Consider the following 13,727-nt stretch of genomic DNA (forward strand, 5'->3'; position numbering starts at 1 on the left):
TTGCACGTGTGCCAGGGACACAGCTGAAGAATGTCATCTTTCTGCACCGGGCTGCATGAGCGGCTACAAAAGGGACACCAGTCATCACTTCTTCATATTACAGCGAGAACCTGCTAGAAATATCTTGAGATTCTGAACGCTGATCCCACAACACTTGAGAAGATGGGGACCAACTTTACTACAAGTCACCTAACGGAGCTTGGGGAATTCAAATCAGGCTACCTTCATCAGCCACCGTTCGGGTTGTACACCTTTCTCAAGCGGGAAGCATAATTCGCCAGAGAATTGATAGCTATCCTGTGTTTGGCAACTTGTGTTGGGTGCCAAACCTAAGTACTCAGGCCTCTAGCATTTTCGCCTCCATAGAAAATGCGACCACCGGGCCCGCGATCGAACCTGCAACTTTCGGGTCAGCAGCCGTCGGGGCTAAACACAGTTTGGAAGCATGTGGATATTCATGCAAGCAGACAGCCAGACATGTGATTGATACCATTATTATGAGTCTAGATTGATTATCTTTTGACGTTTATGAAGCAAGGCTTGTGAAATGTTTGCTTTTTGAAACAGTTGAGGTTACTGAAAAAAATTAAGGTAGCTTTGCACTAGTGGTGCCAAGCCTGAATGAAGTGCGGACCTGGGCGGCCTTCTTTGCGTCTCTTCATTTTTCTCTCTTCTCTCTATTTTTTCTATGCATTTTTTTGTCTCCGTTTATCTCTTTCTTCCCTTTCTCTTTCCCTCTCTATTTCTCAGTTCCTCTTTCCTTCTATTATTTCTTTGATCTTCTCTCTTCTATCTTTCTTTCTTTCTGTTTTTGTTCCTTTTCTTTCTCTCTTTCTTTCTATGCTATTCTTTAATCTCTGCCCTCCTCTCCCTCCTCCTCACCCTCACTTCCATTTCCCACCCCCTTACTATACTACACTATACAAGGCTATGTTATGCTCTGCTAGCATGCCTGGATAGCCGAGTGGTTACGATGCTCGCCTTCGGAACGTGGGTACTTGGGTTTGAATCCCGCCTCATCAAGAATCTTTTTTCGCCAAGGATTTATCTTTCTTTTTATATCTCTTTCTTTCTCTCTCTCTGTACTCGTTCTCTCACCCATCAGAGTTATAGCATCCCACGCCGGACAAACTGGTGCACATGTTCTGGGAGCGAAGCAGAAGATGAAGAAGAGGACGAAGATGCACGTGCCAGTTCATTTTCTGTCGAAGCGAAACGGCATAACGACAAGCTTAACAGCTCCGCTGTAAAAGTCTAAATGACGAATCTCGGCTGACGAAGCTGCGATGACAATAGGGCACATGGGTGCTGTAGCAGACGGCGTGCGAGGCGTGATGCAAAATGGCACTGCAGCGCCGCTAGTTCTCGCAACGGCCGCCGTGTCTACTTCGGAGAGCAAGCGTCTATGGGGAGCTGCGAAACTCAGTTGGTTTTGGAAAAGCTGGTCTGGACTTCAGAAACAGCATAATCACTTCTGTCAGAACTTATAAATGATTTTTCATCATACCAGCCCATTCGTGGCCTTCTGCATCTGTCATTACAGGCCATGTACCAAGACCCTGATCGTGGAGGAAAGCGTTTTTAATTATCTAGCTGGATAGAGGCAGTGTAAAATTGCACCTTGGCGACCACAGGCATTATGCATCAGAGTTGTCAGCCATTCCATCAAAGATGAATGATTATCAAGAAAGGCAATGACCATGCACACATAACATCCACTGAGTATGACTGCTTCAAATGAGGGAATAGTAGATAGCAGGTACAGCTGCATAGGATGCTTATAATTGAGTTCAATCTTACTATGCTTGCCCTTTACCCCCACCCTGAAATAAGTCGTTTGCTTAAATAAATCTGGCTGTCCAGGTTCCCCTCAGCTTGATGTCAAATATAAAACAAAAATGTCAATAACCTGGGCCACATCACTGGTTTCTTGTATCAACTGCGATGCTGGTGTCAAACTTTTGGCATCAGGAATTCCAAACTGCTCATCAGCCATTCCAAGCTGAAAAAAAAAAAAGTCAATTGTGACAATATATAACCAGAAAGGAAGTTATCTGTGGTATTTCCCACAAATTGCACGCTTACCAACTGGCTCACAAGTGTGTTCTTCATCTCAACACTGAACCGAGACAGTAGTAGCAGCAAGCTTGGAGGAGTACCACCACTCTTCTCCCCAGCAGTCTCGCAGAACTCCTGCAGTTAGTTTGGGGTGTACAAGTACATGTCTGTTAACTAAACCTAAAAAGTGAAGCTCTTGAAAGGCATTAAGCAATATGGGTAAAGTAATTTAAGCACATTTGGCTTCTTTTATACATAGGTATATTAATATTACAGTGAGCATGTACATGCCAAGCAATTATGCCAGCCATTTTGCCTCTACAGTCTTACATGAGATGATAAAGGTTTAAACGCTATATCCGCGTTTTTGTTTTTTAATCACTTCACAGCATTCCTACTTGTACCTTAATTTATTAGAACACCCTTGTAAATGATAACTTTCATGTATCGCTAAAAAAATTAGCTGAGAGTGTTTTGTGGAAAGTTAAAACAAGACTGTTTTTTTCAAAGTCCCAAGATATTGTCGCAATTGGTATCCTTGTCTGGTAAAAATAAAGGAACAGAAAACACATCTTTTTGCATATCTGTACGTTGTCATTTTTGCTATTAACAAAATCTGCCTGCCCTCTCCACTTTCAATATTGTCACGTGGTCGTGACGTCGATGAAGACAGCAGTCGGCGTTTGCAGGATGAAACTGTTTATTTGGCCGAACTTGTGGCCGGAAAATGAGAACTAGAACTACAGCAATACACGCTGTACAAATATAGCGGCGGACAGGGCGTCGTCCGTCGATCAACTGACTAGCGGTCAAGCGCGTCGGCTTTTATACAGGCGCTATGGAACTTTCCAGCAATATCGCTGGTGGCGGCGTTATCTCTCGACAAAGCTGGAACATTCGCGTGCGGCACGCAATCTTAACAAAGCGATCTACTAAAATCGTGAAGCTTCTCGAACACTGCTTCACGACCAGCGTCGAGCGTTGATAACCGTCCTTGCTGGTCAAACTCGAACACATCAAAATAAAAGAAGAAGCGAGCGTGGCATTGCCCCCCTCTGAAAAAGCATCGTCCCGATGCTTGCAACAGAACATGCAAAGGAAAAAACAAGTGCATACACAAATAAATTACAATAAAAAAGGAAAAAGTAGAGTTCTCAGGTTCGCTAACGCGCAAAAAACGGCTTAAGGCGCACGACATGGACAACTTCAGGTCGTGCGCGGCGTCGCTGGGAGTTCGTAATGCCGTCCGGGACGACCTCATAGTCAAGAGCGCCGTGACGTCGAAGCACCTTGTATGGGCCGAAGTATCGCCGAAGAAGTTTTTCGCTGAGCCCACGTCGGCGTATCGGCGTCCAGACCCACACACGGTCACCGGGTTGGTACTCCATGTGGCGTCGTCGAAGATTATAGTGACGGCTGTCGACCCTCTGCTGGTTCTTGATGCGCAGGCGGGCGAGCTGTCGAGCTTCTTCGGCGCGTTGCAAATAGGCGGCAACGTCGAGGTCGTCTTCGTCGGTGGCGGTTGGTAGCATTGCGTCGAGCGTCGTTGCCGGGCTCCTTCCGTAGACCAGCTTGTACGGCGTCATTTGCGTCGTTTCTTGCATGGCCGTGTTGTATGCGAAGGTCACATACGGAAGGATGGCATCCCACGTCTTGTGTTCGACGTCGACATACATGGCCAGCATGTCGGCGATGGTCTTGTTTAGCCGCTCGGTGAGGCCATTGGTCTGTGGGTGGTACGCTGTGGTCCGGCGGTGGCTTGTTTGGCTGTATCTCAGTATTGCCTGAGTTAGGTCAGCAGTAAACGCCGTACCTCTGTCGGTGATGAGGACCTCTGGGGCGCCATGACGCAGGAGGATGTTCTCAACGAAGAACTTTGCTACCTCGGCGGCACTGCCTCTGGGTAGGGCCCTTGTCTCGGCGTAGCGGGTGAGGTAGTCGGTAGCTACGACGATCCATTTGTTTCCGGTATTGGACGTCGGGAACGGCCCCAGTAAGTCCATCCCAATTTGCTGGAACGGCCGTTGAGGTGGCTCGATAGGCTGCAGAAGTCCGGCTGGCCTAGTCGGCGGTGTCTTGCGTCGCTGACAGTCCCGGCAGGTCTTGACGTAGCGAGTTACGTCGGCGACAAGGCGCGGCCAGTAGTACTTTTCCTGTATTCTTGCGAGCGTGCGAGAAACACCCAGGTGTCCAGACGTCGGGTCGTCATGCAGAGCCTGGAGGACCTCTGGTCGCAGTGTCGAGGGCACTACGAGAAGGGAATCGGCTCGAAGCGGCGAGAAGTTCTTCTTAAGGAGAACACCGTTGCGCAAGAAAAACGACGTCAGTCCTCGCGTGAATGCCTTGGGAACAACGGTGGTCCTGCCCTCGAGGTATTCCACAAGGCCCCTGAGTTCTGGGTCCGCTCGCTGTCGTTCGGCGAAGTCTTCGGCACTTATGGTTCCCAAGAAGCAGTCATCCTCCATGTCGTCCTGCGGCGGTGGGTCGACGGGGGCGCGGGACAGGCAGTCAGCGTCGGAGTGTTTTCTTCCGGACTTGTAAACGACGGTTATGTCAAATTCTTGAAGTCGTAGGCTCCACCGTGCGAGGCGACCTGAAGGGTCCTTCAAGTTAGCTAGCCAACACAAGGCGTGGTGGTCGCTCACAACTTTGAAGGGCCGGCCGTAGAGGTAGGGGCGAAACTTCGATGTAGCCCAGATGATGGCCAGGCACTCCTTTTCTGTTGTGGAGTAGTTGATTTCTGCCTTTGATAGCGACCGGCTAGCATAACTGATGACCCTTTCGAATCCGTCAGTCTTTTGCACAAGGACGGCGCCGAGTCCTACGCTGCTTGCGTCGGTGTGGATTTCCGTATCGGCGTATTCGTCGAAATGCGCAAGTATGGGAGGCGTCTGCAGGCGTCGTTTCAATTCTTGAAATGCTTGAACTTGCGACGTTTCCCACCTGAATTCGACGTCGGTCTTCGTGAGTTGCGTCAGTGGCTCGGCGATCCGTGAAAATTCCTTGACGAAACGTCTGTAATAGGCGCACAAGCCGAGAAAACGGCGTACGGCCTTCTTGTCGGTGGGCGTCGGGAAGTCAGCGATGGCAGCTGTTTTCCGCGGGTCCGGGCGAACACCATCCTTGCTGATCACGTGGCCCAAGAACAAGAGCTCCTCGTACGCGAAGCGGCACTTTTCAGGCTTCAAAGTCCGGAGGTCTTGATTGCTTGAAGTACAACTTCAAGGCGCCGAAGGTGTTCGTCGAAGTTTGAGGAAAACACAACGACGTCGTCCAAGTACACGAGGCACGTCTGCCACTTCAAGCCGGCCAGTACTGTGTCCATAACCCGTTGAAAAGTCGCAGGTGCCGAGCAAAGACCAAAGGGCATGACCTTGAACTCGAACAGGCCGTCTGGTGTTATAAAAGCAGTCTTTTCTCGGTCTCTCTCGTCGACTTCTATTTGCCAGTAACCGGTCTTGAGGTCCATCGACGAAAAGTACTTTGCGTTGTGTAATCGATCCAGGGTGTCGTCTATCCGGGGAAGGGGATACACGTCCTTCTTCGTGACTTTGTTCAGGCGACGATAATCGACGCAAAAACGTAGAGTCCCATCCTTCTTCTTCACTAGCACCACCGGGGATGCCCACGGACTCTTCGACGGCTGGATGATGTCGTCGCGTAGCATTTCGTCGACCTGTTTCTTCACGGCCTCGCGTTCTCGCGTCGAAACTCTGTACGGGCTCTGACGGAGTGGTCTGGCGCTTTCCTCTATTATGATGCGATGTTTTGCCACGGGAGTCTGCCTAATTCTTGACGACAACGAAAAGCAGTCCTTGTATTGCAAGAGCAGGGTTTTGAGCTGTTCTTGTTTGTGCTTCTGAATGCTGGGATTGATGTCGAAAGCTGGTTGCGGCGCTTTATTCGTCGGAGTAGGCTCGGGAGAATCGGTGAGGCCGAAAGCATTGCTGGCTTCTACGATTTCTTCGATGTAGGCGACCGTCGTGCCTTTGCTCACGTGCTTGTACTCGTTGCTGAAATTCGTGAGCATAACTGTTGCTTTCCCTGCCCGCAGCTCTGCTACTCCTCTTGCGACGCAAATATTGCGGTTAATCAAGTGGTGCTTGTCGCCTTCAACAACGCCTTCGAGGTCTGCTGATTTCTGAGTGCCGACGGAAATGATGACGCTGGAGCGAGGTGGAATGGTGACCTGGTCTTCCAGCACATTCAAGGCGTGCTTTCTTGGCGGAGTGTGCGGCGGTAGTGCCTTTTCCGTGGACAGTGTTATTAACTTAGACCTCAGGTCAATGATTGCACCATGAAGGCCTAAGAAGTCCATACCAAGGATGACATCTCTCGAGCAACGCGGCAGGATTACGAAGTTCGCGGGATAAATCCTGTTGTTAATGGTGAGTCTCGCTGTGCAGATTCCCTCTGGCGTTACGAGGTGACCTCCAGCTGTCCGGATTTCGGGGCCTTCCCAGGCTGTCCTAACTTTCTTCAGCTTCGTGGCGAACGGTCCACTGATGACAGAATAGTCGGCTCCGGTGTCGACGAGGGCTGTGATGCTGTGACCGTCGATAAGAACGTCAAGGTCGCTAGTTCGTCGTCTTGCGTTGCAGTTAGGCCGCGGCGTCGGGTCACGGCTACGTCGGTTTGTACCGCTGCTTCCACGTTGCGTCGTCAGGTCTACATCGATCCGCGAGGTTTCTTCGTCAGGGCTCTGTCTGGTTCGCGTCGTGTCCTGAAGGTTTCGTCGTGGCGTCGTCGTCGGCGGCGGAGGATCTTCGGTATTTCGTCGTACAGCAACCGCACCTCCATCAGTTGCTGTCCTTAGTTTTCCGGATACGGGCTAGGTGACCGGCCCCGAGTTGGGCCAGTGTATGGTCGGCGTTGGGGAGAGACGTAGCGGCCTGGCGACGGCGAACGGGAAGGTTGTCGGGGCGTCCATTGCGTTCCCGCGAGGTAGTCGGCGATGTCACGTGGTCTTTCCCCTCGCTGTGGACGCGGCGCGTCGATGGCGAATCCACGCAGTCCCATCTGTCGGTACTGGCAGCGGCGGTAAGTGTGGCCAGCTTCTCCGCAATGGTAACAGAGTGGGCGGTGGTCGGGGGCGCGCCAAACGTCGGTCTTCCTCGGCGTGTATCGTTGGCCGGCTGGCGGGCGGTGTGACGTCGGTGGCGGCGGCGGTGGTGCCTGGCGGCGGAACTGTTGAGGCGGCGCAGCGTCTTGACTTGGGCGAGGAGGGGGGGCGTTGCGTCGGGCTGCAGCAGCATAGGTCACTGCTTGCAGCTGCGGCTGCGCTGACTCGGGGGTGCCCAGAGACTGCTGGATTTCCTCTCGGACGATGTCAGCGATCGACGCAACTTCAGGCTGTGGTGAGGGTAAGAGCTTGCGTAGTTCTTCCCGCACGATCGCTTGGATCGTTTCGCGCAGGTCGTCGGAGCCGACAGCATGAACAACTGGGTTGTCTTGAATCGATCGGTGATTATACTGCCGGTTGCGCATTTCCAACGTCTTCTCAATCGTCGTCGCCTCTGAGACGAACTCTTGGACTGTCGACGGTGGGTTCCGCATTAGCCCAGCGAAGAGCTCTTGCTTTACCCCTCGCATGAGCAAGCGGACTTTCTTGTCCTCGGGCATGGCTGGGTCGGCGTGTCGGAACAGTCTGCTCATCTCTTCCGCGTACAGCACCACGTTCTCGTTTGGAAGCTGCACACGGGTTTCCAGCAGAGCTTCGGCCCTCTCCTTGCGGACGACACTCGTGAATGTGGCAAGGAATCTTGTGCGAAAAATGTCCCACGTCGTGAGGCTTCGCTCTTGGTTCTCGAACCAAGTTCGGGCAGAGTCCTCCAAGGCGAAGTAGACGTGTCTTAACTTGTCTTCATCGGTCCATTCGTTAAAAATGGCGACGCGGTCGTACTTCTCCAGCCAACTTTCCGGGTCTTCAGCAGATGATCCGTGAAAGGTCGGTGGTTCCCTTGGGCGCTGTAGCAGCACGGGTGCAAGCGGCATGGTTGCTGTCATTGTCGCTGTTGTGTTCAAGGGCGTCCGCAGAACTTATTGCAGGGGGGTGCAAGGGGGGGGGGAGAGATCCAGCCCTGACAGTTTTCACTGCCGTGACATGACCTGCAAGATTAATCAGTAGTGTGCAACGTGCGAAATTGGTTGGAAATAGAGAAGGCCGGGACCTGAGTATGCTAATCAAGCTGTGTAACACATTGCTACCGCATAGAAAAATATTATCCGAAATTCCAGGGAGGGGCAACTGCCCCCCCTTGCACCCCCCTCCGGACGCCCATGGTTGTGTTGGTCATGGTCAGGGTCTTCCTGGTCTTGTCGGGTAAAGGCTGGTATTCTGGAGGTAGTCCTTGTGTCCTGCGGCTTGCTCGCTGTTCGGGGTAGGTGTCGATGTCTTCGTTGCGGCCCGGACTGGGTTCACGGCCTGACGGGGGCGACCGGAACATGAGCGAAGCAGCACCTCCACCAGATGTCACGTGGTCGTGACGTCGATGAAGACAGCAGTCGGCGTTTGCAGGATGAAACTGTTTATTTGGCCGAACTTGTGGCCGGAAAATGAGAACTAGAACTACAGCAATACACGCTGTACAAATATAGCGGCGGACAGGGCGTCGTCCGTCGATCAACTGACTAGCGGTCAAGCGCGTCGGCTTTTATACAGGCGCTATGGAACTTTCCAGCAATATCGCTGGTGGCGGCGTTATCTCTCGACAAAGCTGGAACATTCGCGTGCGGCACGCAATCTTAACAAAGCGATCTACTAAAATCGTGAAGCTTCTCGAACACTGCTTCACGACCAGCGTCGAGCGTTGATAACCGTCCTTGCTGGTCAAACTCGAACACATCAAAATAAAAGAAGAAGCGAGCGTGGCAATATGCTCTACTTATACAAAGTAAAAGCAGTCTTGCTTCATACAAAAGCACAGGCAAATAGGATAACAATAAAGTGACAAGCAAAAATATCTGCATTTACTCACCAAAGCCATACTGTTGATAGCACGTATGAAAGCCACAACAATGCCTTCGTGCACTTCCATGCAAAACATATCTTGAAAGTTGGCCCGCTTTGAAAAGTCAACCTCAGCTTGAACAAAAGCCTGGAAATGAGTGCCATACAGCTTTTCTAAGCAAATATTTTCCTCCACATGAGCCAACTGCAGGTTTGAATTACTAGGTCCCAAGGCAGCCAAGCAGAGTCACAGAACACCAAAGATCACTTAAAACAGGCTAAGTGTGATCCACTCATAAAAACATTTAGGAAGAAAATCTAGTTTTATAGCCTTATACTTTGTATTAGAGGAGATTTGTACGTAAGTTCATTGTACAAAATAAATGATGGACAATACCTATCAGGCTTTTTTTTTTGTTTCTTTTTATATATATACCCATCACCTGAATGATATCATGCGTGAAATATCATCTACACAGTAAGGACTACTTTTATCTACAGCAGTAAGTACATTGTCAACAGTTACTTCCTATAAATATGTATCTATTTGCAATGTCTTAAAAAAAAACTACACCTATAGTGTGAAGTTCTCAATCTAAACAACTTGAGAAATTACTGCAGAAGATTAGATTTAAACATTGCAATGGAACACGTATTAAATTGCCCATAAGTACTTCATAAAAAATACTACTTTTGGTATTTGTCAATATATATACCTGATAGCAACAGTAAATTGAGCTGGCATACCTACAGCTATTTTCCATTAGGAAGCTGCAATAAAATGATTTGCCACCATGTGCACTTTCACTGCACCATTTATACTAGTCCATGGAAGTTGGTTTGACATTAAAAATGTTAAAGCAGTACAGAAAACATGCAGATAAGGGTACTGCACCACCATTTGACCGTGTGTACAGTTCCGTACATTTTTTTTTTTTCCAAGAACTGCCTTTGTGTTTGTACATACGTTTTTCTTTTTGTCCACTTTTCTCACACTGCATTATTTGTCATTTCTACCAGACAAAGCAAAATTATTGCTTTGCTCTGAGAACCAGCTTACAATCAAAACAGTTCTGCACTTACATTTCTTTTAATATAATGTCACCATTTCATGAGCAAGCCTAGCCAGTAGTAAGTCCCAGAGAGAAGTTTTATTCTGTGCAAGACATATCTTGTCCACATGAATTTGTGCTCATTAGTAGTTCAATCTATAGGCTTCATTTCAAGCATACTCACCCTCAGACCCCTGAGCAATGACTGCACTTGGTCAAGAATCAGGTTATGCAAGCCAGTATGTAAGTCAGCCAGACTGAGAGTGTCATGTCCCACAGTTCTTGGAAGGGCCAGGTTGTGCCGCACATCTGTCAGCCGCTCTGCAAAAAACTGCCTCAGTGTGTGCAGGGAAAATGCACACTGGTCTCGCGCTGCTTGTTCCACGATATGATCTGCCTGCTGGCTATAATCAGCAGCAGGCATCATTTTCGTCAACGCCTGTAGTTTCTGGCAGAACCGGTCCAGAGCCTTCACCAGCACACTGTTGTCGACACGCCGGCTCTGCATGGCCACACTAAGCAATCAACAATGACAATCATAGCTTCTAATTTTGCACTATTTGCTGAGAAAAAGTTCACTTAGCACATCCAATCGCTGATTGAAGAATGTGCAACTTGCTTTAGAAGCTTTCATTTAGAGGTGTGGCCAAATACACTAATATTACTCTTTTTCTTTTCTTTTTTGGTTGTAGAACTAAACACAACTTAAATGTATGGTGAATGCACAGGCAAATGCATCATAGTAAGAAAGTACTACTGCAAAAGAAAATGTGCATAAATGGACATGTGGAACCAAAACGGAAATGGCATGGAAAAGTCAGCAACTTAAAATCCAAGTGCTGGCTACTTCTTGTAACTATCCATGACAGAAAATGTGTAGACAGAATTCAGTTTGCTTTTAGTAGTGCAATAGCAAATACTCCAGCAACCTGAAGTCCTGAACTTGGCATATCATTGTGGCCTTGCAGGATGCTCATACAACTCTCAAGATATTTTTTCATCCGATAAAATCATCAAGTTTTCTTTCTTTTTTTTTTTTTCACAATACAGGCTAATCTTCTTGTACCCTTTTTCTCTCTGCTCTGCACTGACCCTTTGGTGGCTGAATGAGATTACTGTGCAGCTATGGATGTGGGTGTATTAATGACAGCTAAGGAGTCAGTGAAGATTACCAGGGTGCTGAGTGCCTTCTTCTCCACCTACGAAGCCAACTTTTGTCACAGCCACCACCACATTAACGGTGGCACTAGCAACCTAAACTCTTCTATCGCTCTTTTATCTTTTGTTACTGCTATGATAACAAGTACACGATGTATTATTCCCATTTACCTATTTTTTTATTGTTTATAATAATCGTTTATCTACTTTGTTCTTGCCGAGAACCTATGTACTTCAATGTTGGCCATACATGGAAGTGCTTGCTTCCCCTTCAAACATGTACAGAAAGCATCACTGTCCTTAAATGCTAATCATGCTACTGTTGCACCTGCAGCTGATCATAAGAGAATAGGATGCTGCTCTCGACCATCAATAACAAGTGGTACAAAGAGTCATGCTAAGCCAGGCATAAATCATCACCAAAAACGTGGGAGGTGTTAAAAAATTTTTTTAGAAGTCATGACTCACTACAATGAAGTTAAGCTCAAGTATCGCTTTATACTTCTATCAACTACCCTTCACCCCATGGCACAGTGGGAGATGTTGCTCTCGTTTCTTCGATCAGATTCACTTGATAGAAAGTGCAGTCGTAGCCAAAACAGCTCATGGATATCCGTGATGAGGGGACCACTCCTGCAAGATCCTCTTGCTTTAATAAAGACGTTTCGTCTCTATTCCTCCAATCCCACAAACTTCTGCTTATTTTATCAGACATAAATCGCATCCATGCCTCCACAGACTCTATTTGTCTTTCAATTCCGTAGCTCATTTCACACTAGGAAGTTCGCAAAAGCAGTCCGGCACACAATGTTTTTGCCAAATTACTCTAGCCCTCTGGTACTGTGGAACTTGCTGTGGCCACATCACATTAGCTACAACTATAAAAGGCAAAAATATGTCTAACACAGGCATGCATAAATAATATATAACATGCTTCTCAGTACCTACCTTTACCCTAAACTAGATGTGAAAGTAGAGACGAAAATATAATGAGTGCTTATATTATTTGCAAATATACTATCCAATGTACAGTCCGAAGACGTGCTCACCTCCACAGCCACTCTCTGTTCCATCACATCGAGCAACTGCAGCATGATCTCATCCAAGAATGCCTTCAACTTCTGCACAACAGCAGCATCTGTCTCGCCACTGTAAAAAAAAGAAAGTGCCATTCATCTCGAAGCAACGCACTGATTCCAGAGCTCACACCTCTCATGTTGTGGCTGCTAGTAGTTTTCTATAAAATTTTTGACCCTTTGCAGTCCGACACCCTTTCCCACATTCCGTCCGGTCTGGTCAAAAAGTAAAAGACTCAAAGCTCAAGTAAAAAAAGTTTACTTACTCTTTTACAGATGGCGCATAATGTAGTGAGAAAACATACGTGTGAATCAACCGCGAAAGAACTTGTTCAGCAGTGCCCAACAAAGGACCGCAAAGGGTTAATTTACTTTTATTTCAGGCACTGCCTGAAGAGCTAAAGTCGACAGGTGCCTTAATAGGCCTGTTCCTCTTTTAGTTTGCAGCAAGTGCAATGGAGATTTTCACGTGAACTTCAGAAAATACAAAATACAAAAAGTAGTTGCCATGGTGGCATAGTGGCTATGTTGCTTGGCTGCTGACTCATTATGTTGACTCTCACTTATGATCTATGATCTCAACTAGCTAAACAAGCTCAACTGACTGAATTATGCCTGACAGCAGGAAGTGCTTATTTCTTTTTATCACACAGAACTGGAACTAAGCAATTGTCTCAAACAAAAAACTAAGGATTTTGCCACATTCAAAACGGTGGTCATGTCCAAGTCACTGTGGTTGGCGTGCAAAGTGACTACAACAGTATTTTCACTAAGTGCCAGGGACGTTGGAGAAAACAAGGTTAAGCACCTTGGAGAGAGAAAAAGGCAATGTTAATATGGCAATTCAAAGCTTTTTTCTCAAATATTTTATGCAAACTGTGCTTTGTCATTTCTTGTTCACATTTCATCTGTCCATGGCTTTACAGTCATCACACATTGAAGATAAAAGGAAAGAGCTCCTTTCTAACATATCTCAGAAACCTGAGGCACCACATACTTTTTCCCGATTGCAGTTTTGCGGCTTCAAACTCCTATAGTAAAAAACTATTCTGTGGGAACATACTTTACAAGAAATGTAGACTTGCTAGTAACAATAAAACCTGCTAAATATGGTGCAGGGACACTGGCAAAGACAACGGTACATTTAATAGCATTACAGTTTACACAATTATAACCTACTAGAAGGCTGTTCAACATACTTTTCATAGTATTCCAGAGGCAACCGGTTGATGAATAAGTCAGTGTAGGATTCAATAATGTTGCACAACCCAGTGATGATGCAGTTGCATGCCATATTTGTGAATTCCAGTATATGCTGAAAGAAAAAAAAATGCAATTTTTAAATTGTGTTAAAACTGACAATACACCTACTCAGCGCTATAGCAGTGAAAACCTTGTTAAAGGGACACTAAAGGCAAATAACAATTTATGTCA

General features: G+C 47.4%; 1 protein-coding gene across 1 annotated transcript in view; it reads right to left on the reverse strand.

The window, feature by feature from the left end:
* Positions 1–13,727, reverse strand: part of LOC119379171 (vacuolar protein sorting-associated protein 51 homolog) — a 32,838-nt gene that overhangs the window by 15,052 nt on the left and 4,059 nt on the right. Inside the window, exons 9-14 of the mRNA XM_037648375.2 lie at positions 13,493–13,608; positions 12,267–12,366; positions 10,244–10,561; positions 9,036–9,155; positions 2,086–2,193; positions 1,910–2,002 (exon numbers count right to left, since the gene is read on the reverse strand). Of these exons, the coding sequence (XP_037504303.2) occupies positions 1,910–2,002; positions 2,086–2,193; positions 9,036–9,155; positions 10,244–10,561; positions 12,267–12,366; positions 13,493–13,608 (855 nt within the window). The remainder of the gene's footprint in view (positions 1–1,909; positions 2,003–2,085; positions 2,194–9,035; positions 9,156–10,243; positions 10,562–12,266; positions 12,367–13,492; positions 13,609–13,727) is intronic.

The sequence above is a fragment of the Rhipicephalus sanguineus genome, chromosome 1 (genome assembly GCF_013339695.2).
Source record: "Rhipicephalus sanguineus isolate Rsan-2018 chromosome 1, BIME_Rsan_1.4, whole genome shotgun sequence".
Taxonomy (NCBI): Eukaryota; Metazoa; Arthropoda; class Arachnida; order Ixodida; family Ixodidae; genus Rhipicephalus; species Rhipicephalus sanguineus.